This window comes from Clytia hemisphaerica, unplaced genomic scaffold (assembly GCF_902728285.1).
Source record: "Clytia hemisphaerica strain Z4C2 unplaced genomic scaffold, Clytia hemisphaerica genome assembly, whole genome shotgun sequence".
Taxonomy (NCBI): Eukaryota; Metazoa; Cnidaria; class Hydrozoa; order Leptothecata; family Clytiidae; genus Clytia; species Clytia hemisphaerica.
Genome location: NW_027103528.1, coordinates 3,095,145 through 3,121,329, shown reverse-complemented (window position 1 = coordinate 3,121,329; position 26,185 = coordinate 3,095,145). Strand labels below are relative to the sequence as shown.

General features: G+C 35.4%; 2 protein-coding genes across 2 annotated transcripts; one reads left to right on the top strand and one right to left on the bottom strand.

The window, feature by feature from the left end:
* Window positions 1-6,963: 6,963 nt before the first annotated feature.
* Window positions 6,964-8,830, bottom strand: LOC136799555 (nuclear factor NF-kappa-B p100 subunit-like). The gene is made up of 3 exons (XM_067056273.1): window positions 8,515-8,830; window positions 8,021-8,349; window positions 6,964-7,767 (listed from the first exon to the last, which is right to left on the bottom strand). Exons 1-3 carry the CDS (start codon window positions 8,709-8,711, stop codon window positions 7,400-7,402), a joined length of 894 nt encoding a protein of 297 aa, XP_066912374.1. The 5' UTR covers window positions 8,712-8,830; the 3' UTR covers window positions 6,964-7,399.
* A 274-nt stretch (window positions 8,831-9,104) lies between these two features.
* Window positions 9,105-25,693, top strand: LOC136799554 (2-oxoisovalerate dehydrogenase subunit alpha, mitochondrial-like). The gene is made up of 10 exons (XM_067056272.1): window positions 9,105-9,345; window positions 15,888-16,049; window positions 16,159-16,245; window positions 16,461-16,569; window positions 16,757-16,918; window positions 22,252-22,396; window positions 22,772-22,833; window positions 24,020-24,161; window positions 24,942-25,040; window positions 25,330-25,693. Exons 1-10 carry the CDS (start codon window positions 9,217-9,219, stop codon window positions 25,571-25,573), a joined length of 1,341 nt encoding a protein of 446 aa, XP_066912373.1. The 5' UTR covers window positions 9,105-9,216; the 3' UTR covers window positions 25,574-25,693.
* The last annotated feature ends 492 nt before the right edge of the window (window positions 25,694-26,185 follow it).

Genomic DNA, 26,185 nt, shown 5'->3' with positions numbered 1-26,185 from the left:
CAAAACATTCGACTGTAAATTTGCTCGAAATCAATTCTGCTTTTTTTTTGTTTACAAAAGCAATAGAATATGAGTTCACATCTCGAAACAACTTTTGATCTTTCACTTGTTTGCAGGATATTGTTGCGTAAAAAAGTAGCTTTAATTTATCTGACTCAGCATGAAGACACTATCTAAAATAAGCTTCTTTTATTCCCGTAGAAAACCTTTAAATGTGATAGAATAACCGATCTCGCCATTACTGGTGTTAATAGTGGTTTGTGGTTGGTGGTAGCCTCAATTCCACTCAAAACGGGCTGTTATTCTTTCTATCTCTTCATCATTGTCATACGAAATAGCAAACTAGTCAATATCATTCTTTATATCGTGATTTTGTATGCGATCGAAGTGTTGAAGTATTGTTGTTGGTTATCATGATATTTTGTAACACGTTGTTCTTTTTCCGCAATCACATACTATACTTTACTATACGGTTGAAAGACCTTTCACAGAGGCTATCGTCACTTGTCTGAAATCTCTCTCTACGCACCATGATAAATTATGTCTGATTTTCCCATTTTCAACTTTTAATAAAATTTCATCCATAATTTTATAAATTATATTGTAGTGTATCCGAACAAATGCGGAATAGAATTTACAATGAATAAAAGCCATTTTTTATATTAAAATTTTGTTACTCAATAACACTTCGATTTATCCCAGAAACCTTCTTAATTGCGTTAAGAATCGTTGATATATTCATTTAACTAGAAAGTTTAATTTTTTGTAAATATGCCATTTTTATTTATTTTCGAATGTAAATAGAATTTACACCATGAGGTAGTCACCACCTGAAATATTTAAGAAAACAAGAAAACTATTGCTCGATAAAACAATATTTTCGATTTAGATTCAGTTCAACCCTGTTCTCTGAAAGCCCAATTTTGACACGTTAGAATGTAGGCATCCTGGAGACAAATAAAAAATGATCGTTGTGGCCTTTGACTTGAACTTGACATGACCTTGAATTTTATTGAAAGATTTGATCTTTGTGCCATAAGACGAAACAAGGTTAATCTTTTGGGCATCTCCAGGAGGAGATGAAAAATGGTCGGATTAGACTGAAATTTGACACACGTTTCATATCGTCAATAACCTTAATTTTTAAGGCTTGGGGTGAGTTTCTCAACTAATGCTACAATTTTGCCTATGGATTGTTTGAAGATAAAAATTATGGATAATTGCGCTGACTTGCCAAATTAAGTTCCTCACCAAACACTGGGCGAAATAAGAGATTTCCAATCCTTGAAAATGTGAAAATATGACTTTTCTATATTTTCCTGTTTGGGAAAAATCAAATTTCATGATATTTCCAGGATTGAAACATCATATTTTCAAAATATTTCCAAAAGTTCGAAATATTTTGAAAATATGATATTTCAATGAATTTCAGATTCTGAAATATCATGAAATTTGATTTTTCCTAAACTTTGGAAATATAGAAAAGTCATATTTCCATATTTACTACAGCACCTGACCCCGAGAATGTAGGTGAATTTTGAATCAGACCTGAAAGATGTAGATTTGCATTTTAGAAAACATTGAATGTTTTCAACGAAATTTTGAACTCCCAAAATCCTTTCTCAGGGGTTAGTTTCATTACTTTTGATAGATAGGCTAATTGTTTTGGTCCTTGAAGTTGACTCCCATTTTCGTTATAACCCCCAGAATGGGCTTTCCCAGAAAAAAATGGATTATGGGGGGTGGAGGTTATAACAATTTTCAATGATTTACCCCCCGGACAAAGTGACTTTTGCCCCCCCCCCCCCGGACAACGGGTTTTTTTTCCGGGGGGACAAGCATCAGTCCCAAATTACCCCCAGACAGAGCAAATTTACCCCCCGGACAAGGCAAATTTTATTGATTTTTTGCTAACCCCCGGACAATATATCAATATAGTAATATGTAACAGTATCTGAAACAACTTTTCATTAAGTTGAACTATCGTTAAGGCTACAGTGCTTAAAAATGAGAAACCTACATTCTCGGGGTCAGCTGCTGTAATGTATATATAGAAATATCATTCGCCAAGTGATTAAAAATTTCTTAGGAATTTTTACTGCTCGCCAAAATTAATTAATCCTATTTTATCATGGGGTGTTGACGTCCTTGGCGTTTTTTCCTGATAGCTCAATGAATATATTTTTAGCCCCCTGAAACTTTTTGACTTTTAAACAATCATAAACCCACTAGTCGTCTTTATTTCCTTTCTAAAATTAGCTCATTTAATAAAATCCACGTGAATGCAGGTTTTTCGCAGTCAAATTCAAGCTGGAAAAAGACCATCATATCATAAAATGACGCCCAGTCGTTCCAGTCACTTGTGACGATTTTTTTTCGCTGAATCGTCTTGTCCATTAAAATCGCTATTTAAAAATACAACCCAAATTACCCCCAGACAGAGCAAATTTACCCCCCGGACAAGGCAAATTTTATTGATTTTTCGCTACCCCCGGACGGTCTTTTTCCAGCTTGAATTTGACTGCGAAAAACCTGCACAACATTTTTGGCCCAGGGATTTTTAAATAGCGATTTTAATGGACAAGACGATCCAGCGAGAAAAAAATCGTCACAAGTGACTGGAACGACTGGGCGTCATTTTATGATATGACGGTCTTTTTCCACTTGTTGTCATGGAAACGGCATATATTTAGATCTCGGAAAAAAATTCTATATTGTACCACGTGATTGTACTCCATTTCGCCAAATTCGCCAAAGTTTCTTTTCGCCAAATTTAAATTTATAGGTCATTCGTCAAATTCAATTTTTTTCTTCTATTTCTCCTAAAAACCCTTTTTCCCTCTTTTTGCAGCTAAAATATTGAACAAAAATGGATCGTTCGCCAAAATAAATCCGCCAAACAGCACCAAAATTGGCGAATTCCCCAAAATTACTTGTAGCCAATATAAGTTTTGGTAAGATTAATTATTTTGCAGTAGAATAACTACCGACATTTTATCTAAACTCATTGGATAACGTGACTTACGCGATTCCGTGCCACGGTAGTACATGGTAATATGCTTTTGATATGATTTTAGTTGTTTTTGGAGGTTAAACAACAGGATGAAGCAATTTTTTATTTGCAATTAGAGTATTGCAAATCTGTTATTGATGTTTGTTTCTCATTCTTAATTACCTTAAGGGAAGAAATTTTTGCAGGAATTTAACGTGGCGGATGGTGCAATAAGATTTTCAGAGGGAATTTAATTTGGTGGACTGTTTATCTGTTTAGGGCCAAGAGAGTGATAAATCAAACGAAATATGAGAAGATTTTAATTTTACGGATGGTGGAAAAATTAATGTTTGCCCGAACTTAATTTGACGGATTAGGCAAAGTCCGCCAAATTTTTATTCTGCTAAAATGTCTTCCCTGATGTAAGGTACATTTTCAACTCATTGTTATTCGGAATTTGGGTGTTTTTCTTTCAAAATGGCAGCCTCGTCAAGTACTACTAGTCTACTTCAATGGACTCAGCGTCATCAAAGATTACCGAAAAGCAAAGACTCTAGTCTACGCTGAACATAACCAAGGAGGTGGTATAAATCATTGAGTTTCAAGCCCGTAGGGCTAGAGGTCAATCTCCTTGGTAGGATTTGAAGCCAACAAATCCTACCAAAGTTGCGCGGCCTCTTGAGCGACCCGCCTAGTTTTTACACAAATGACAGATTGAAACTAAAATTTACCGCTTCATTTTGAAAAATATATCACTCGAAAACAAAAGAATTGCTAGATTCAATCCGTCATAAAAAATACGGCGCATATTTTAAGGCTTCAGTTTTTCTTAGAAAGGTTAGAGATTGACCTCTAGCCCTTCGGGCTTGAAACTCAATGGTATAAACCATTGAGTTTCAAGCCCGAAGGGATAGAGGCGAGACTCCTGGATGGGAAATGAAGCCACTTATTTCCCATCTAGAACGCCCGCGCGTAGTTTTTACACAAACGCCGGATCGAAACTAAAATCTATCGCTAGATTTTAAAAAATGTAGTCCACCAAAACAAAGGAACCGTTAGATACAATCCGTCGTCACGATTACGACGCGTTTTGGATGGGAAATAAGTAGCTTCAATTTCTCTTGCCTGAGAAGGGTTAGAGTTTCGCCTCGGAATCTCAATGGTGTAAACTCTGAATTGAATTTGGCCGGCAGTAATACTTCACATGTCGTCATCTACTTTAGCCACATGATGACTTAACTAAGATTCGCACTTTTGTAGAATAAAGATTCATTCTAGCTTCTCCTGTGTATAAGAAAGTCCCTTGCAATGACACAGCAATGACGAAGGAAGTTTTTTACGTTATCTCATACTAGTGTATATGTATAAGAATTGCGAAGCGATCCAGGCAAGTCACTCCATTCGCAAGTTGCAAGCAAAATATTTATAGGGTCACACACTAGAAATTGCAAGTTAAAATAGATTCATAATCAATTCGTAAATGTAAACCCCGCGAAACCCCGACAACTGCTCAGGTTCTCAGGTTCAGGAAGACCGAGCCTCTTTACACTCAAACACTTCAGGTGTACAAACTTACGACGTTTACTTCTACGGATTTGAGGAAAATTATATGATTTCTTTCATGAATCGTTGTGAAAAGTTCAATAATCATTTGTCCGCCCTGAGCGGAATATTTTTATTTCTTAGTTTTTGTTTTAGACTCGTTTTACTTCCGGTTTCAAACTCCTTGCGTTCAAAATCGAACTTTCGAATCTTTCTAATTTTAAATTTCGGACGTTCGAATAAAAATAACATTCGACAACTTTTTTCCTAACATAAACACCCCTGTGTCATTGACCCGCTGGAAAACTTGGCAAAAATTTCGTCCCGGGAGGGAAAATACCTCTCTAGCCTCTTCAAAAGGTCTTCCTTGCAAAGAGCCCAGAGAATCAAAAAAAGTTAAAGAAACTTTAAACATCACTCGGTTTATGGAGACAGGGATGTGAAATACAGAGGATTTCAAGACTAGAATTTAATAGAAATAAGTTGACTTATGTAGTTTCAAAATTCAATAACCCTATTAATTAGGAATATTGTATCATTGCATCGTAAATTCTGAAAAATTTAACAAAGTTCTAAAATTATATCTAAACTATTAGCGCTGTAAAATCCTGAGATAAAAATAAAGAAAAACCAGATAAAAAAAACTGAGATATAGAAAGTATTCTTCAACGATTCTACTAAGCAAAATCTTTAAATATTTTACTGGCCTGTGATTTTTTTCAAAGTTGGGAAACTCTATCTTAAGTTTGCTGGAGGCAAGTACTTGGCAGTCTTTTACCCTCTTACTCGAGTTGTTGACAAACAGGAGCAAACTCTTCACATAAAAAGTAAAAAATCTGTGATTTTTTTTCGGCTGTAGCACAGGAATTTAAAACAGTTAAATGCATCCATAAACATAATGTCATGTTTTGTCGTTTTATTTCGACATTTTACAAGTCATTACCATTAATTACCATTACCAACAATAAAATCCTTTATAATACAGTCACATGTCAATGTTCTATATCTCTGACCATCGTGCATCGATGCGTATTCATAAAAAACAAACAACCAAAGATCCCACATCATCGAGGGTCGGTCAAGCCAGAATTTCATAAACAACGACAAATAAACATTTCTCCTTCCACTGAATAAGAGGAGGAATAAATTCTTCCAGGTTAGCCATATCCAAAAGCGCAAAATATTTTTGTTCCCATCAATTCAAAACATACAAAAAGTCCAGTGATGCTCACTTCAACATACTACCAAGATTCAATCTAAACCAAAAGGAATGGCTTTCCCACCATACGTATACAGCTCATTTCTTCAGCTTAGATCCTCTTCTTGCAATGAAGAAACAACTCTGTTAAGCCTTGCCTGTCGATGAAAGAATAAAAATTCCATCTTCTTTCTTCTCATTCCGCAAGTTCACCTGCTTTCTTCGTTTCTTTTCATCAAGCACCATCTCTTTTCAAAACACCAATTTCTCTTTTTCAAAACAACAATCAGCAACAATAAATGTTTGTTTGTTGTTTTTAGTCAACATTCGAATTTGGAAAAGTTCGAAAGCCCTTCGAAAGTCTTTGCTCGAGTCAATGCAATGACTTCTTGAAAAATGAGCGCCATTTGAACGCTCCTTGAACGCTTCCAGCCCGCGCTGATTTTCCGATCTCTTCTTTAGATTTCCTAATTTAAACCTTAAGGAGATAAAAACAAGGCTTATATAGTACCGGTAACCACGTGTATTATCTCCGTAGCTTTCAAGAATTGGTATATCTAAACGCACGAGGCGACACTTTTTGAAAAAAACGAATTTAACCATCCGTAATTCCAGGTCTCTCCGCCGCGATTCTAGGTTTGATCTAAGGAAGGGCGGACGGCTTTCTCAATCATTTCTGCGGTTGAAAGATTGAATATATATAGTATTTTTTCATTTGCGCTCCCCAGCGTAGGTGAGATTTAAAGGTACATATACACGATAGCAAAACTGCTTCGCTCATGTATATTCGCTTCGCAAAAAAATTGGCAAAGTTTTACATTTCCTATAATTGATTAATGAGGGGATTCCCCTTTCATGAATGACACGTGATACGGAAATACCCCAGGGGAATTTATTTTCAACTTGTTTAATTTTCAAATACAAAAATAAACGTTTTTAAAGTTTTTTCTTATTTTTTTTTATTTGAGACTTTTGAGAAGTTTTTCCTATTAAATTTCAAAAAAAAGAACAGATTGGGCAGCCACTACAGAATTGCGCTTGTTCTGGACTTGTTCTATATAAAAAACTGTGTCCCCAAAAATTGACAAGAGTTCGGACTATCATATTTTTAGGACAATTATTTAGGACTAAAACTCAAAATTTCAAAGAACAATCTTTTACTTTTGATTGGACTATTTTGTTTCAAGTTTGTTAGAGGCTTTGGATTTGTGGGACTGTTTCAAAGCAGATAATTTTCCTTTGAATTTTCTTTTTAATTTCAACAGGTCAATAACCTGAATGTCACTGTTGTGCATTTACAAAATCGTATTAATAAAAACTTATTTACAAATAATACTATAAAAAACTTTCCAAGTATACAACACAAAGATGTTTTTAGCCAATTTGAATTTTCCAACTCTTCCAATTTCCAAAATCAATTGAATAAGCTTTGAAAACCTTCTGATTCAGGAATCTACTCTGTGCAAGATCCTCTTCTCTGATGTCCAAAGATATAATATCCTTCTACTATTTACTTTTGTTTTTAAAATTCAATTTTTAAACTCGTGTTTTCCTTGGCTTTTGATCAATCAATTTTTTTGATTCAAATACTGCCACCAATTAAAGACATAATCACTCATCGCCCAAGCAGATGGACGTTCTCTGTGATTTCAATTTGCGTGTTCTTATCAAACCCCATTTAAAAGCTGTATAGAATCACTGGGTCCACACATTTCGGGTGTAAAATCTCTGATGTCCACAAAACTGTCATTAGCTCCAAGCTCAAGTAATTTTGAATAAGTGTTAGAATCATTTCGGCCTGCAGCTAAGTGTAGTGCAGTAATGCCAGCGTAATTTTGTGCGTTAATGTTCAAATTACATGTTTTGACAAGAAACTCCAGAAAATCATAATCTATATTTTGTTCAAGAATTGCCTCATGAATTGGTGTATTCCCATTTTTGATATCAATTTGATTCACATCAATATTCAGTTTCGCCAAAGTTACACACATTTGTTTTTTCTTATTCAATGCTGCCAAAAAGAATGGTGCCTGACCTGAAAAGAAGAGAGATAAAAAAACTTTTATCAAAACAATATATAAGTCAGAAATTTGCAATGGCCTTTGCATTGTATTTTAGACAATCATAATCAACGAATTTCAGACAAGAAAAGAGTCAACTGCTTGGAGGCTTTGACGGTTATCCCTCTTGCTTGTAAACTAAACGTAACCCTAATTTATAAAGACTTTTTAAAATCAAGCGCAAACTTGTTTAAAATTTAGAGATTTTTTGTTAATTATTGTAGTTACCTTCGAAATCTGTAGAGTGCAACAAATTCCAAGCTGAATTTGTTTTGTTTGTTTGACATGCCATTTTTATCACATTTTCCAAAGTCTCAATATGTCCACGTTCTGCACAGATATGAAATACATTCTTTCCATCTCTATCTTGAATTTCTAAGTTTGCATCATGATGTACAAGAGACATAGCTACTTTATCTAAGTTTACGTAAGATGCAACATGTAGAGGAGTTTGTCCAAGATAATTTTGAATATTCAGTAAGTTTTTATCTGGGCACATTTCTATCAATTGCATAGCTTCGTCTGGGGAGTTTTTTGCAATATAAACATGGAGATACCTAAAACAAAAAAAGGAAAAATTATAGCACAGCCAATAAAAATAATTGGGCCATATTGGGAGGCAGGCTGTTTCTTTGAAACTGAAAGTAGACAACAACACACCAAAGAATCAGACAACTTCAGACAAAGATTACAATATTGGTTGAATTAAGTAATAAACTTACGTATCATTTTCTTCATCTGGAGTAAATGCTTGATCCAGCAACGTTTTAGTATTGATTTGATTTGATGGTTGAATATTCAGATTTTCAAGTTCTTCTGTCAGTGTTCTTTCATCATCAGGAACAAAATCAGGTCCAAAACTGTCTCCAATTCCGGAGTCAATAGGTTGGTTTGGTAATTCATCCTTTGGGTTAGACATCTTTAGGTCTTGATAGAGTTTATTCGTTGAATCTCAATGTTATGTTGAGTGTTGAGTAGTAGTGAAAGATGTAAACTTGTGACTTGTGAAGCTTCTTTCCTTGCCAACCCTCTCCTTTTAAAACTTATCGAATTTTTCGGGGAATTTCCCAGCTCGGGTCCAGACCTCTCGATGTCCTCGCGCCATTCCCCTTTGGAGCTCCCGAGAAGAAATTACAAGAACATTTTTTTTGATTTTTCCTGCTTTAGTTTCTTGGAAATTTTTTAGATGAAGTGGTAAATGAAGAATAGGTAAGTGTGATTTTGTCAGTAATATGAAATAATCTTGAGTAAGATGAATGAAAAATTGAAAGAACGGATTCTTTTGGATGTTGCTTTTCACTGAAACGTTCGCTCAGTACCTCCGCGGAAGACCAATAAGAAGGTTGCGCTTTTAGGTTACCTATAATGGTAGAGGAAGCTGTGAATGCACAGCCACACGCCAAATTTCCAAAATTCCTCCTGAAATGGCTTCAAAATTTAGATTTGGATCAAATTTATATCGTTGTTATTCAAGATTAATTGCACCCTCAAGGTTAACCAAAGTAAATGGGGGATGTCACAGATATTTCAGTGCTTCTGCTAGTCTCAAACAGGTAAAACCTTTTACTAAAAGCAATTACAACACAGTTTATACAGTTTTTTTAAACATTTTTTATCATTCAGTCTGGGAAATCCTCTCAATTGCACGCTTATGTTCTGAGGCCGTAAGCGCGCAATTGCAAAGTTATCAAAATGGCAGAATTTTTATCGAATTGTTCTGAAACGGGCGGTAAAAGCGTTAAGCAAGATTGACGGGCCGGTATGGATTTCGTGTAATGTAACTAACGCCGAAGTTCTTCGGCGTACAACTGAAACGTTTTTGGCGCATTGGCGTAAGGGTACTTACAAAGATTGTTTGATTTTCAGTTGGCGTAAAGTAATAATTCCAGCTCGGGGTGAATGACTCCATAATCCATCGATTTTTAGCTTCCATTTGGCTAAATTTGCTATTGAAAAATTGAATGTTGGTACAAAAGAAATTTTGCTTGGCGTGAGGCTTGCTGCACGGAAAAATATCTTCGGCGCAAGATTTCGTGGAATCCATACTGGTTGACGGGTGACGGCTTTTGCGGTAAGCGTGCAATTGCACGCTTTAAAATTTCCTATATTTTTGACACGCAATTCCTTCCGAAAGCTCTGTTGAATTTCAAAAGCCTAGGGCCCAGTCTGGAAAGGAGGGAAATGTTACGCCAGAGCTGCGCCAACTTAACTGGAAAACGTTGAAGGTAGCAGATCTCAAACCTCAAATCTACGCCGGAGATATCCGGCGCACAAGCCGCAATTTCCAGACTGGCCTAGGGCAGTTTTATTTACTCAAAATTTATTGTAGAAGAAGATTCCGTAAAAATGGATTGCCCGTTAAACCATGCCTTCGCCCGAATTAGAGAATTCTGAACTCCTTGAAATCCCTAAGCAATTTCAACCGGGGCGGGAGCGGGCGTAAATTATAACCATGCAATTGCGCGCTTACGCCCTCGGAACATAAGCGTGCAATTGAGAGGATTTCCCAGACTGTCATTTTTGCTAGATGATATGGTATCGTCAACGGGGTTGACCATCCGTGATTTTAGACCAATGAAAACGCTTAATTTCCCCGGATTAAAGTTGTATCTACACTAACACGTGGGAATTAGCTAGAAAAATAGAGAAAAAACCGGGGGTCAAATTAAATATTTCTCCCTTCTTGCGGCAAACATAAAAGACTTTAAGAATCCATTCATTTAAGAAAGGGATGTTATATTAAATAAATTATGTAAGTAAATGATATTTTAAGTAACAAGTTCATTAACAATTTTATTTTGAAGTTTGTTTTTAAAAACAAAACCCCCGTGCTAGATGATAATTTCATTTTCTTAACTTATTGACCCATTTGGCAGCATTTGGAAGTATTTGTAATACAGATCATTTGACAGTGTAGTTGCAGCCTATACAAGAATTGGAATCTAAAGTCTAAAGTCAGAAGTCCTTGACAGTGACCCCGCAGAGAAATTTTTAGTTGGCAGACACTGACTTTAGGTTGGTTTGGAAATCGTTTTATTTTGAAATGTAATCTTCACTTTAGATGAAAATTTTTGGACCTACCTCGGAGGTCCTATAAATTAACCGATGTCCGTTCGTCCGTCCGTCCGTTCGTCCGTTCGTCTGTCCGTCTGTTACCAGCTTTTCTCAGGATTGGCTCATTAGTTTTTTCTGATTTTTGGCACAATGATGCAAAATGGCAATGCCCAAAATGTGACGGAGCCCGATTTTCGAATAAAAATTTTTTCCGGCTGAAAATGCCGGAAATATGCCGGAAAACTTGTTTTTTGTCATTTTCTCGAGATTTTATCATTAGTTTTTTCTGATTTTTTGCTCAAAGATGCGTATTAATAATGCTCAAAACATGGCCGAGTCCGATTTTTGAGAAAAAATTTTTTTTGGCCGAAAATGCCGGAAATATGCCGGAAATCGCCGTTTTTCTGGATTTTCATTGGACTTTTTCCTTATAATTGGTTGTTTTTTCATTCAAAAACATTATTAATAGCAATGCCCACCATCAAGCATGTTTCAATTTTCAATAAAATTGATTTCTGAAGCCGGAACTATTTTAAAATCGCCGGAACAACAACCTATTTTCGCCGGAAAGACAGTATTTCTTGAATTTCTCGAGCTGTACTTTATATTTTTTTATGAAATTTTGCCAACTGATGCAAAATGACAATACCTAAAATGTGACGGAGCCCGATCTTCGAAAAACATTTTTTTTCGGCCGAAAATGTCGGAAATATGCCGGAAAAACCGGTTTTTTGGTATTTTCTGGAAATTGTATCATTAGTTTTTTCTGATTTTTTGCACATAGATGCGTATTAGTGCTGTCGAAAATGCGCCGAAAACCGTTTGTGGAGAAATTTTTTTTTCAGTCTAGAGAACCGGAAATGTTCCGGAAATCGCCGTTTTCATGGATTTTTGTGACATCTTTCCAACTTATTCAATTGTTTATTTACAGAAAAAGGTTCTTAATAGTAATGCTCAAATTATAGCATGGTCTGATTCCCAAAAAAATATTTTTTGCATGCGGATCTCGTTAAAATTCACCGGAATAGCCGAAAACCGGCATAAAACAGGTTTTCGTCATTTTCTCAAGCTATATAATTGACGGATTTCACGATTTTTTGCACAATTAAGTTTCAGCGTTAACAGATTGTCAGAGCCAGATTTCCAGGCTATGCGTTTTTTAGCCTAGCTTATCAAAAGGTTCATGAATAGATTTTTGATTGCTTCTCCATCCAAAAAATTACTACAGACAGAACCATTTTCGCGCGCTTTTTACTTAGTAGATGTATTTTTTCTTTTAGGTTGGTAATATTACATAATTGAATGAATGAATAGGTTTCCCGCGTTTTTGGACCTACCCCGGTGGGGTGGAGGTCCTATAAATTAACCTTTCTCCGTCTGTCCGTCCGTCCGTCTGTCCGTCCGTCCGTCCGTTAGTTACCAGCTTTTCTCGAGATTGGCTCATTAGTTTTTTCTAATTTTTTGCACAATGATGCAAAATGGCAATGCCCAAAATGTGACGGAGCCCAATTTTCGAATAAAAATTTTCCGGCCGAAAATGGCGGAAGTATGCCGGAAAAACTGTTTTTTCGGCATTTTCTCGAGATTTCATCATTAGTTTTTTATGATTTTTTGCTCAAAGATGCGTATTAACAATGCCCAAAACATGACCTAGTCTGATTCTTGAGAAAAAAATTTTTCCGGCCGAATATGCCGTAAATCGCCGTTTTTCTGGATTTCCATTGGAATTTCTCCATATAATTGGTTGTTTTTTTCATTCAAAAACATTATTAATAGCAATGCCCACCATCAAGCATGTTTCAATTTTCAATAGAATTGATTTTTGAAGCCGGAACTATTTTAAAAGTCGCCTGAACAACCTATTTTCGCCGGAAAAACGCTATTTCTTGAATTTCTCGAGCTGTACTTTATATTTTTTAATGAAATTTTGCACACTGATGCAATATGACAATACCCAAAATGTGACGGAGCCCGATTTTCGAAAAACATTTTTTTTCCGGCTGAAAATGCCAGGAATATGCCGGAAAAACCGGTTTTTTGACATTTTCTCCAATTTTCATCCTTAGTTTTTTCTGATTTTTTGCAGAAAGATTCGTATGCGCAATACTCAAAACATGACAGAGTTCGATTTTTTGAGAAAATTTCTTTTCCAGCCGAAAATGCCGGAAATCGCCGTTTTTGTTTTCTAGAAACCTTCTTTATTAAGCTGTGCGTTTTTCTGATAGTGTAGTTTTTATAAAGAAAAGCGTTTAATAACTTTTTTACTTTTTTTTCATAAGTCTTTTTCAATAGTATTGATAATTTCTACCAATAGATATGCTTTCATTTTATATATTTTTGTATTTTGTCCAGTTATGTCTTATGTGTTTCATTGTTTCAATGTTCATTGGTTAGTTTTGGTAACCAGGTAGGTCCATAAAAGTATCACTTGTTATTTATTTGGATTCATGAAAGGTTCAAGGTTTGTTTACTTTTTATTTCAAATTATTTCATTGATTTATTGAGCTGCAATAGCTGATTGAAAAACGAAGATTTTTGATAGTTATCAGCGTGGGCTTGGCCGCCATTTTGAATTTCGATTTTTTTTCTCCTGTACTCGGCAATTTAGAGGTTGTTCGTAATACGCGATTTGGCTTACGCGTAACACTTGTGTCATATTATTCACCATTTCATCCATCCATTCATTCATCCATGCCCCATCCACACAATCATGCAAAATCCTTTCAAAGGCATTTTATAAGTACATAAATTTAATGAGGTGATTAGCAATTCGATGCCTTATAAAGGTTGCTCATCTTGACGCCATCTTTTTGCGTGTCTCTTGAGACTTGAGTTGAGATTCCAGAGCGTGCGCGATTGAAATATACAGATCTCACGATTTTCTGCGGAAGAAGAACGGACTATCTGTGTTGGAGTGTCGCATTTCATGTGTTTATGACCCAAATCGTCAATATGCCAACTTCCTTGAAAAATGTCTTCTGATTGCGAAAAAGCATTTGCCAAAGAGAAAATCTCCAAAAAAATTTTCAAAGATTCCAAGAGATTGTTGTGTTCTTATGAGAAAACGTAAAAGACTCTCCAAAAAGAATTTCAAAACCAATAAAACAAATGAGAAACTAATTGACATTGAACTGATGCTACAGCAATCCCACAAAAATGAACGCGATAAAGCAGAGCTGGATGCCTCACTGAAAATCAAAAGCAATCCTAAATACTTCTACTTCTATGCAAAAAGATTCACAAAAACTAAACCTAAAGTTGGCCCACTGAAAAATCCAACCACCAACAAATTAACATCTGACTCGCAAGAGATGGCAAACATCTTAAAGCAATACTGTTCAGTGTTTACCACTCCCAAAATAGACTACAGTTTTCTGAATTCAAATGAGACAAAAGACTCCTCAACCCTTGAGCATATTACTTTCACAGAAGATGATTTCATCCAACAAATTGACACTATTCCAGCCAACTCGTCAGCCGGACCTGCCGGATCAAAATGTGCAAGAAATCACTTTCTAAGCCACTTAAGATGATATGGCAAAATAACTTTGACAAAGAAATCACACCTGAAATTCTCAAAACAAGCCACATTACACCAATCTTCAAGAAAGGAGATCAAGGTTAACCAGAGAATTATCGACCTGTTGCCCTGACATCAATTACCACTGAAATATTTGAGAAAATAGTCAGAGAGAAATTGCAAACCCACCTTGAAGAAAACAACCTATACAATCCAACACAACATGGTTTCAGAACAGGGCGATCTTGCTTGAGTCAACTATTGGCTCATGTAGAAAGACTGATATCTCACCTACAAAACAATGAAAATGTTGATGTAATCTACCTTGACTTCAGCAAGGCCTTTGACAAGGTGGACCATCAAATCTTGCTACACAAGCTAAAAATCAATGGAATCAAAGGACAACTATTGAACTGGATACAATCCTTCCTTACTGAGAGATACCAAAAAGTTTCCATAAACACGTTTGTGTTAGATGAAGCGAAAGTTACAAGCGGAGTTCCACAAGGCTCAGCTCTGGGCCCCCTCTTGTTTCTGGTAATGATTAGTGACATCAACGAAAAGATTAAACATTCCATCCTCTCATCTTTTGCTGACGACACAAGACTTATGAAGGCAATATCTTGCGCTGCAGATGTGAGTCTGCTTCAAGATGACTGTCAATTTTTCAAAATTTTGGTAGTTTTTCCAAGGTTTTGAGAATTTTATGTTCAATTTTTCATTTTATCTGTGAATTCAACTTTTTGTGTCTTTTTAGTTTCTATTTCGTATTTTTGTCAAGATGTGGTAGTTTTTGCTGCCTTTTTAGGAAATTTATGGGTGAAATTCTACTTTTAGTTTTCTTTTTTCGCCGACCGACCGACCCTCTTTTTATTGGGTAGCTTGGCCCGTAAAACAACAAATTAATTTGACCTCACCTAAGTTTAAAAACTGAAAATTTTGACATAGGGTCCTCCACGGTCCAGATATCCCCAAAAAAATTTTGGTACCCCAAAAATTTTCAAAATTCTAAAGTAGCCCCCAACTTCGAGTTACCCCCTTTTTATTGTTCAAAATACAAAGGATTTTCTGCTCTGTCATTCCTGGGAAAATACTTCTATGGTGAACATCACTTCTTTTAAGATAGAAAAAGAATCAACAAAAAATCTTTAACTGCAAGCTATCGCAATATCTTGACAAGCATGTTTTTCTTAGTGTACCCGGTAGATATTTGGCTATGTGAGATGATAATGGCCAATAGAAATGCTGGGGTTAAGTAAACACTTTTCCAGGATATGATTTAGTGGCTGCTACAAAACCAAAATTTGAAGTAGAACAGACCCATGCTCTGTAGTTAAAGTTACTTGACAAATTGCTTGACACATGATTCTTATGTTGAGTATGGTACTGACATTGCCCTCACATGGTATGAGTTGACCTGTGTACAGGCAAATTCTGTTTTATTTAGTTTGAACTATTTTTCATTTTTATCGACACCATTCTGATAGATTCTGAAATGTATTTTGAATTATGTTTTTTTAGAATCAAGCTGAGGCAGAATTGGTCGGACATTACCCTGGTCATGGCAGACTAGAATTCACCACCAATTTGGATATCATTGATCCAACTTTATTTAAACAAATACCTGTATATCAAATCCTTGACACAAATGGAAATCTGATTGGTGACCCAAGTGAAGTCCAGGTAAATCTTTTTTCTTGTTAACTTTTTAGCTCAAACCTTTATTCAGTGTGATTTATATTGGGGTACTAGTTCAATCTTCCTCTCTTAAATCTTTAAAATTTGGTTTCAGCTTTCTGAAGAAACGCTATTGAAAATCTACGAAAAAATGTTGACCTTGAATCAAATGGACAAGATTCTGTATGAGTCACAAAGACAGGTATGTGAAAAAATCTTCTTTGAAAATCATTGTTGTTGTTAAACTGTCAGAATCCATACTGATTCAAAGGGTTCAAATGATTTAAATTTCTGAACGTTAAAGGTTCAACTCAAGAAGTGTCAGATTTCACAAACAGATTTGGCCTTAGCCTTACGGATTAATTACGTTAGCTCAATCAGTGATTGTTTGAAGAAAATACTGTTAATTCTTTCCAGGGTCGAATTTCATTCTACATGACATGTTATGGTGAAGAAGCCACACATTTTGGAACAGCAACAGCTCTTGACTTCAATGATTTGGTTTTTGCTCAATACAGAGAAGCCGGTAAGTTTTTATCCTTTGTCATTGTGATGATGTTTTTTCATATTTGGGTACACTAGGTGGTATTTGCACCTATAACTGAGGTAATTTTAATCAACCCAAGTATCTAAAGCTAAAGGCTGTATTGTAAATCTATGGTGAAAGGTACTTTTTATAGATCTATGATTTTCCATCTCATCTTCACCTTTAGGAGTGTTGATGTGGAGAGGTTTTACACTGGACAATTTCATGAACCAATGTTATGGTAACGAATACGATGAAGGAAAAGGCCGACAAATGCCTGTCCATTATGGCTCCAATAGACTCAATTTCGTCACTATCTCCTCACCACTGGGCACACAAATGCCTCAAGGTGATCTTTTTACTTGACAAGTTCTTAAATGTTCGAGGAGATATAAACTCCAGGAGTATATGATAATTTGCAATATCCTTGGGAAAGTTCATGGTTTCCAGGGATAAATGTTTTTATCTATAGACCCCTTTGATGATTGTTTAAATGTGAAATCTATTGTACAGGACATAAACAATTGCAATGTGCAGTGCCAGTGGTATATCGTTAAAATAATATCCTTAACCCCTCTGCATATTCCTTTTTTCTGAAAGAGCCCGATTTGGCATAGTTTGTATTACAAATGTGAATTCAGGTTTTGTCGTGTTACCTATGCTTTGCTATGCTTTGAATGTTCAAGGGCAAGAAAAGTTAATAAAAGGTTTTGTTAGAGCTCCTTGTCAAGGTCAATTGGTTCTGTTTTTAATTTCTGCCAAAGAAAATCGGTGGTCTTAGATGATAGGGCAAGGTTTGTTTCAAATAATAAGCTTGATATCATTGATAATGCTTGCTTGTTTCTCTTGAAAACTTGAAATTTTTATGACGTGACGAAAGGAGAGTGAAGAGTACAAGCTCACCTTCCAAGTTTTTTTTCCCGAACAAACATTTCAGTGGGTTTACACCGAGCGGTAAGAATACCATGCTGTCAAGGGACAAATTATCATTGACAGTATTGATGGTATTAAAAAGATTACTTTTTTTTTCTCGTCAAAATGACGTAACATAGTGAAAAATCACTTAATTTCATAATAGCTTGTTGGCTTTAAAACGCATTTATGAGAGTAGCGTGTGCATGTAAGGGGAATACCTTGCTCCAATGAATTGTTCACACAGAAAGACGCTAAGATTAAATTTCCTTGACAACTTACATGTCTCTACAAGTCAATAAACTTTTTATATTTTGTTATTAGAACTTGCTCAGAAATCCTATACTAACAGAACAGGATCACTTTTTTATTCCAGTCTTTGAAAATGACTCATTTCGTACCGCAGAACAGATAGTAGAACCGATGATTGTGAATTTTCGAGATTCTCTGACACGAATTTAAAAATTCTGAATAATGTAATAATGTGTTTATTATTTTTGATTGAATGTTCTTATAAAAAGTTCTGTCTATTTCTTATTGAAGAGTTTTCTTTTTAATCGGTTAACCACATGTAAGCTTTTGCTTAACATTCCCTTAAAAGGTACAAAGTTATCATCATTATAGTAGAAACTGATATGTTGATAAAAACAACTACTCTCATTAATGCATCATGTTAGTCTTCAAACACGGAATCGAAAACTTACTTCTTAATCGACTTTCACTTTCACTTTTAACCGAAACTAGTGCTTTATTATTTTCCTTGTTCATTCTTAGAACTGTTCTAAAAGTTACGATTTCTCTAGAATGCAAGCACTACACTCATTTTGTTTTATAAGCATAACGTTTATAAGCATACTGAAGCTCAAATTTCCAGAAAAATTTAGCATATGCTAAGCATACCAAAGAAATTTTTAGAATCATAATTTCCAAAACTTTAGAAAATAACAGAAGAAAGAATCATATATCATATCATATATGGTAAACATTCGAAAACAATAGAATGTCTTCATTTCTCTCAAGATTAAAGAGAGGCGAAAATGCGCGAAAAACTTACCCCCCCCCCCCTACATATTTTTTTTACCAAGCATAGGGTTAAGCACAGTCGAGGCTCAAAATTGAGCTTTACTTAAGCATAGTGAGCTTCAGCCGAAATTTACCGTACCGGGTGCGGCAGAAAAAACTTTGGACGTTTGGCGAGCCACCGAGGCCGAACAAAGTCTTGTTTAGACTCAAAACCATTTTTATTAGAAAGAGGATAGTCTAACTTAAATTTTGCGGTATAACTTTTTAAGTTTGGTCAAGTAGTTGTCAAGTTATAAGCTTTTGAAGTCAAAATTCACTTTTCGAAAAGTGTAAAAAACACGTAAAAAAAGGTGTATTAAATTTATGCAAATAATGAAAAAATAGCTCAGTATTTGACTTATTTAACGACTTTTACGACATAATTAATTGTTAAAATACTTTTAAAAGCAGTTTTCGTTTACAACATAGTCAGTTTTTAGTAAATAGTCAGTTTTTAGAAATATTTGAAAAAATTCTTATCGAAAACGCTTAAAAATGCTTAATTTAATACCCTTTTATTACGTGTTTTTCACACTTTTCGAAAAGTGAGTTTTAACTTCAAAAGCTTATAACTTGACAACTACTTGACCAAACTTAAAAAGTTATACCGCAAAATTTAAGTTAGACTATCCTCTTTCTAATAAAAATGGTTTTGAGTCTAAACAAGACTTTGTTCGGCCTCAGTGGCTCGCCAAACGTCCAAAGTTTTTTCTGCCGCACCCGGTATGCTTATAAAGCAAAATGAGTAATCTAACAACAATTATCTTTTTGTCTTATTAGCATCACACCGGGTGGATTTTATACACATTTGAAGATTTTTGCACAAATACTATTTAAAGGGACATTACAGTAGTAAAATGTAAACATTGCGCGAACCACGTGTCATTAAAGAGAACAATTAAAATCACGTGTCCAAAACAAACTTGTAAAACAATTGAACAGTCAAAATTAGCCATATTTGGTTTGATTTTTTATTTTGATATGTGACATTTGTTTTGATTTTGTATCCGCTGCATACAGTTTGTTTACAAATTTTGCAAGTACTGTTATGTCCCTTTAAGTGATTTGAGACAAATTCAGAGAATAAGAGGATTTACCAGGACCTTCTCTGGCTCATTTGAGCTTGTCTCGTTCTAGCAAGTGAAAGTGTCCAAGAGCGATAAGATCGATACAATTATTCTCATTACATTTGGCCAAGATTCTCCTTCTCTAAACAAAGAAAAATGCATCGAGGAGAGTGATTATCGGACTATTTCCTGGGCTGTTTGTACAAAGATATCACTGAAAAAGAAATTACCGCCTGATTACGGTTTAAATACTTGAAACGCGAGTTTTATCAAAGCTCGCAACTTCGTTAACACAAAACTACTTCTTGTGTACTATTTACTATTCTTAGTCTCACGAATCCGACACTTTTGGTCTAATGAATCATTATAACCATTCTTTCAAGAATGTCGTTTTTGTTATACCTAATAAGGTAAATTGCATTAGGCAAATCATAATTCCGTCGTAAAAGGTCTTCTATCTATCATTCTTAGTTGTTGAAATTTGAGAAAGTTTTTTGAAAAGACACTGGTATGGGATATCAGATCCCTTTGTTTGAGAAATTCCCAGCATTTGTTATCGGATTTGTTCGTTACAGAAAACCAAACTTCCACAAGGAAATTCCTGTTGTCAGGGCGACGAGATTGAATTGCTGTTTCCTAAATCGTTTTCATGACAAGCACACCGGCTCTTGAGTATATGATTTATGAATCGCTCTCTTGTCACGAGATATAATATAACTAAGATTATGTGACTATATCTTACTTGATTAGTAATTCATTGATTGACTGATACCTCGTTAATTAATGACACTAATTACAGCTAATTATGTTCTTTTGAATCAATTTTACAGAAAAGCTTTTTTGTCCCTGATCGAAAAAGATTAGTCATAATGCTATGTGTTTTAGATCAAATTGTTCCCTGCTTTATCAGGAAGTGTACAATATTCTATTCATGTCAATGTTCTGTAGTCTTGACTAGTCTTTATCTTATCACTATTTTTTGTAAAAAGCACGCCTGCAAAGGGAAGGCTCCCTTACTCGAAAGTTCTCATGTTGCACGCAGTAAAAGAATTCCCTAACTAACCACGAACAGTCAGCTTTATGAACACAATTGTTTATTTAGATATTTCAAAACAAACATATCTTTACGGTAGACTTCCTTTTATAAACTTCTGTAGTCTTTCCAACGTCGGTAGCTACGAGAACCGTTGCATTTCCGGGGTCATAAGACTTCAAAGATTGGTCACTGAAGGGGCCATCGAACGTGGCCCCTGAGCTGGATAGGCTAGAACACGATTTCGGACCTTATGAAACCCTTTTTAGTAGCACGAATATTTGGTTGGTAAAAAACTTTGCATATTTCAAAAAAAACTCAGCAACCTGTCGTTTTCAAGGTTTTCCTTTCAACTTTCAACCTCAAACTGGACTTGCCTCGACAACCGATTCTTTTTGCTACCAAAAATCCTTTCTCATGCATGTATACTAATACTATTTCAAAAATCGGTAGGCTTCCTGCTAAATCAAGCTGCTAGAATTCTATATTATGGTAAAGGTTATGAAAAGCAGTATTTGAAACTTTTAAAAAAACTTTTCATGATGACGAAAAACGTCGTCAATCGAGCTTGGAAGGGTTACAAAGATCTCTGCAAAATATCTTCAATTAATAAAGTTGTTTCAGAAAGCTTAAATTTTATGGCATTTCTAAATTCTGTTAACCCGTTCATTAAGTTGCTTTCGTTTTCAAGCGAACCATTTTAGCGAATAATGTCTCCCCATATCGGGTAATTCCATTAGAAAGTCATGTTTCATTTCATCCAAATTATAAAACTTCAACCTGGCTTGCAATTTTAGACTTGGAAAATTTGAAATAAGCTATTTTTATACCGGGTGACCCACGAAAAAGTTTGGACGTTCCCCGACGTCTTGAGGCCGAACAAATGTCCCAAAGTGCTTGGAGTTTTGATATTTAGAAAGTAGATATCCTAACTTAAAATTTGAGCCATCACTTTTTAAATTTGACCAACTTGTTCTCTACTTATGAGCTTTTAAAGTCAAAATTCACTTTTCGAAAAGTGTAAAAAACACGTAAAAAAGAGGTATTAAATTCGTGCAATCAATTAGAAAATCACTAACAAATTGACTTATTTAACGAGTTTTATGACATTAATAATTAATAAAACCACCTTTGAAAGTAGTTTTTGTTTAAAACAAGACTATTTTTTATAAAAATGGGTGCTTTCATAGATTTTTTTCAAAAACTGTATATCAAAAACGTCTAAAAATACCAAATTTGATATCCCTTTTTTACGTGTTTTTTACACTTTCCGTAATGTGAATTTTGACTTTAAAAGCTCATAAGCAGAGAACAAGTTGGTCAAATTTAAAAAGTGATAGCTCAAATTTTAAGTTAGGATATCTACTTTCTAAATATCAAAACTCCAAGCACTTTGGGATATTTGTTCGGCCTCAAGACGTCGGGAAACGTCTGAACTTTTTCGTGGGTCACCCGGTACTCTTTCTGAAAGCGTTTGGTTTAAAATGGTCAGGAGCCATAGCCAAAAGTCCAGGGCCGATAGCTGGTAGTTTAAGAGGATTGGACAAAGCTCTATCTCACTCATTCGTGTGTTAGTAACGTAACTCACGTTTCTGTTTCTTGTTTCAGCTTCGGGTGCAGCTTACGCCATGAAAATGAAGGGAGCCAACAACTGCGTGATATGTTATTTTGGTGAGGGCGCTGCAAGTGAAGGAGACGCCCATGCCGCCTTCAATTTCGCCGCCACTCTTGACTGTCCCGTTATTTTCTTCTGGTAATTGAACTTTTTCTGTGTCTGTTGTATCAACTTTTTTTTGATCTTGCGCAATGTCCTGGTGCAAACATAATCTATTAAGTAGGTGTTTTTTGCATCACTTATATTTGCATTTGACACTAACTTTTTGTCGAAATTCTCTCGTTTTCCTGAAATTTTTACGAATTTTAAGTTAAGTTGTATTTTCGTGGAACTAAATCTTGGTAGACACCAAAAGCTGGAAAATTAGTTCCCGTTAAAATTAGTTCCTTAAGGTAGTTTGCTTTCATCGTGTATAAAGATCCAGTAAGAATAACCAGCTAATGTTTTGCTGAGCTCTCTTCAAAATAGATCTGAATCTTTCTCCTTTCACACAATATTGTCTTTACATTTCAGCCGAAACAACGGATACGCCATTTCGACCCCTGCTAACGAACAATACCGAGGCGACGGCTTAGGTGAGTTCAGTTACATGTTAAAGATATTTTTTGTGATAAAGAAAGAAGGCTCATCTCATGGTGACAAAGCAGAATTATCTATGAAACTTCTCAAAATTTTATTTCTGGGGGGGGGGGCAGTTTTTCTTTATTTTATTCGAAAATGCTGTGTAAACAAATGATAGGAGAAACGTTAAATGATGTCATTTTACATCAAGGGTGTCCATGCTTTCTATAGATATTTACTACCTTATCGGCCCTTTTTACGCCGGCTCTTATTGGCGTTATTTTAGGCTCTTGGCGTAATAAGGGCCGGCGCTAAAAGGGCTGGTGTAAAAATGGCCAAAAGTTTGCAAATTTTACTTAAAAATGGCGTTAATTTTTGACCATTTTTCTCTATTTAAAGGATTTTGGGTATATAATTCGAAGATAAAAAATTATCCATTGTTTTACTCCATATCTAAAACTTCGCAAAAATAAGTGATTTTAAATAGAATTTTCAACAGTTTACTACTGAAAAATGATATTTTAATATAAATTGAAGCATAAGCCATTCTAACAAATTTTGGCGTTATTTACGGCCCTAATTCGCGTAAGCCCAAAATTAGGCTGTGGCGTAATAAGGGCCGGCGTAAAAAGGGCCGATAATTCTGATGTTGAATCTCGACAACTAGTTTTTATCACGGCTACGCAGAAACATTTTGTGCTATCACACAGTATTTAGTCCTTGATTATCCTTAGCACGCAAATAAATAAACTTCCTAAAGGCTTCAAGTATAAGTATTCTCTTGGTAAATATTGAGCCTCTGATTGTTCTTAACTTTAGGCCAAATTCCAGCGTCATGTTCTTATGAAATTGTCTCTGCAATGAAGTTGATTCAGTCACTTTGTAGTTGTCTTTTTACCCGCCACCAAAACCGTTGGAAAACCAACGGATCCGTTGAGACTCGAACTAATAATCATGCGATTGGCGGGGATTTGTTCTACCATTGAGCTACGGGTCCATGTGTAACATCAAAAACTCAATTGTCACTCAATAGAGCTGAAAATAGATTCTTGTAGATTTACTAGCAAGAGACAGTGAAATGAAAAATCTGATTTTATTCACCTGATTTTAAAGGGTAAAATTCCTGATTAAAATTGTATATTTTAATTGGATAGTCTCTGTGTTTGTTATAAGCCATATTATTGCTCTATTAATCTGTAGTATCACGCGCACCATCATACGGTATGGCTGCATTACGGGTGGACGGAAATGACATCCTTGCTGTTCACAATGCAACTAAAAAGGCTAGAGAAATCGCCATCACTAAAAATCGACCCGTGATCGTTGAAGCTATGACCTACAGGTGAGTTCGTAGGTTTTGTCAACACCCTCCTTAACAATAGACGGTTCGGACCCTTTTTTAGCTTTGGGTTTGAAATAGTTGAACACGGGTTACTTTCATAGGATTAAATTTCGTGGATTTCGCGGATTTGGGTGTCATCCGTGAAATTAAATTCCAATGGGAATTTGGAAAGGCCTTATCCGCGAAATATTTTCAAACAGAACTAAAAAATGTCAAATAAACTATTTCTTGATGTTTACTGGCATCAATGAGGTGCTAATGATGCGTACTTCAACAACCAACATGCATGATTTGACAGTAAAAGGCTTAAAATTATGACAATATTGTCTCCCAACAGTGCCATGTGCGAGATTAAGTCCCCGCGAAATCTTAAAATTTCGCGGATGAGCTCAATCGCAAAATCTAATAACCCCGAAATTTATCCCATCAAAGTAAACTGTATTTAGATAGAATGGATGCCTTTTGACACCACGTGATCTATTTCTAGCCATTTGATTCGTCGAAAACAGTACAATTTTAAACCTAATTACTTCGAGAGCCACGTCTACAAGTCAAGACTTTCGTTTTTTCGATTTCACAATTATTGGCAACGGTTAAAAAGCGTAGAAAATTTTAATAAGTTTGCACAGATGTACCACAAAAATTTATTTCAGTTCGTTCAAGGTAATTTGTTTCTTCCAAATTTAAGCATTTTCTACGTTGGTGTGAAAGCCTGATATTTCGAAGTATTTTTGAGTTTAGAGCTCGTTTTAATACGAGATTTTTTTCTCGTCTCTGTAGAGTTGGACACCACAGTACAAGTGATGATTCATCGGCTTACAGATCAGCTCATGAGTTGAAATATTGGAAGGAAGTCGACTCTCCTATCAACCGCTTAAGGTAAGAAGGATAGATATATTTAAAATTTAACGTCTTTGATTACCCTTGAGGCCTAAAGTTGACTAGCTTTTTTCTGGTTTGCATTACATTCGTAACACATCGTAAAGTGTTGGAAATATAATGTTATATTGCATTTGACAAATTTCTGAAGAAACATTTTTGTAAGGATACACTCGTGAGTCTCTTATTCAAAGAGGAACCGACAGCTATTTTACATTCACTAAAAGTGTACTAATTTATTTTACCTTTACAGATACAACAATGTTTTAAACTTGCTATCTTTTCATAGAGCGTTTTTAGAGAACAAAGGACTGTGGAACGAAGAAGCTGAAACAGCAGCCAAGAAATCGATCATGAAAGATATTATGGCCGCGTTTGGTCGCGCGGAGAAAGCTAAGAAGCCGCCCATTTCTGATATGTTTACAGATGTTTACGACGAAAAGCCGGAACGATTGCAAAAACAATACGACGAACTTTTGGAACATATTCAAAAATATCCGGACCAATACCCGACCGGTCAATTCCAATCTTAATTCCCGGGCTTGGATTTTAGTCTTTTTATTTCTTTCATTATCAGATTTCTATAAAGTCAATTTTTTTGGAAAGCTCAAAAACAAAACACTAAACATTATCTACCACCATTAGTTAGTATATCACAATGCGTCAACACAATGCGTAACACACGTCACCGTTTTCAATTCGATTCTTTCATTTCAAAGATTTGAGTTTCACAATAATCCCGGGGGCGGGGGGTACTTAGGCAAAAATGGATGATGGGTATGTGCGGACGGTAAGGGTCGGTTTTTTTCACCTGTCAAAGTCTCTCTAAGGGTCGGAAAAATCAGAAAGTTTTAAATTAGTCTCTCTACGGGTCGGATAATTCAGGATTTTTAGGAAATTTTTTTATTTCCAGAGAAAAAATTGTAATAAAAACTCTCTAAGGGTATGACTTTTTTCAAAAATCAAGAAAAAAATTGTAATAAAGTCTCTCTAAGGGTCATATCACCTTATCAACAAAAATCAGTCTCTTTAAGGGTCGGTTTTGGGAGGTCCCGTCCGCACATACCCCTCATTCGCCAACCCTAGTACCCCCTCCCCCGGGACAATAATATATCCACCCCTCATCTATAAACCCTAGCCCTCGA

Bases quoted from the DNA above. Each gene is read 5' to 3' on its own strand.
- LOC136799555 (XM_067056273.1), bottom strand. From the start codon at position 8,711: ATGTCTAACCCAAAGGATGAATTACCAAACCAACCTATTGACTCCGGA. The intron at 8,350-8,514 runs GTAAGTTTATTA...TTTTTGTTTTAG, and splicing joins CCAGATGAAGAAAATGATAC to GTATCTCCATGTTTATATTG. The intron at 7,768-8,020 runs GTAACTACAATA...TCTTCTTTTCAG, and splicing joins GCACTCTACAGATTTCGAAG to GTCAGGCACCATTCTTTTTG.
- LOC136799554 (XM_067056272.1), top strand. From the start codon at position 9,217: ATGGCTTCAAAATTTAGATTTGGATCAAATTTATATCGTTGTTATTCA. The intron at 9,346-15,887 runs GTAAAACCTTTT...ATGTTTTTTTAG, and splicing joins CTTCTGCTAGTCTCAAACAG to AATCAAGCTGAGGCAGAATT. The intron at 16,246-16,460 runs GTATGTGAAAAA...AATTCTTTCCAG, and splicing joins TGTATGAGTCACAAAGACAG to GGTCGAATTTCATTCTACAT.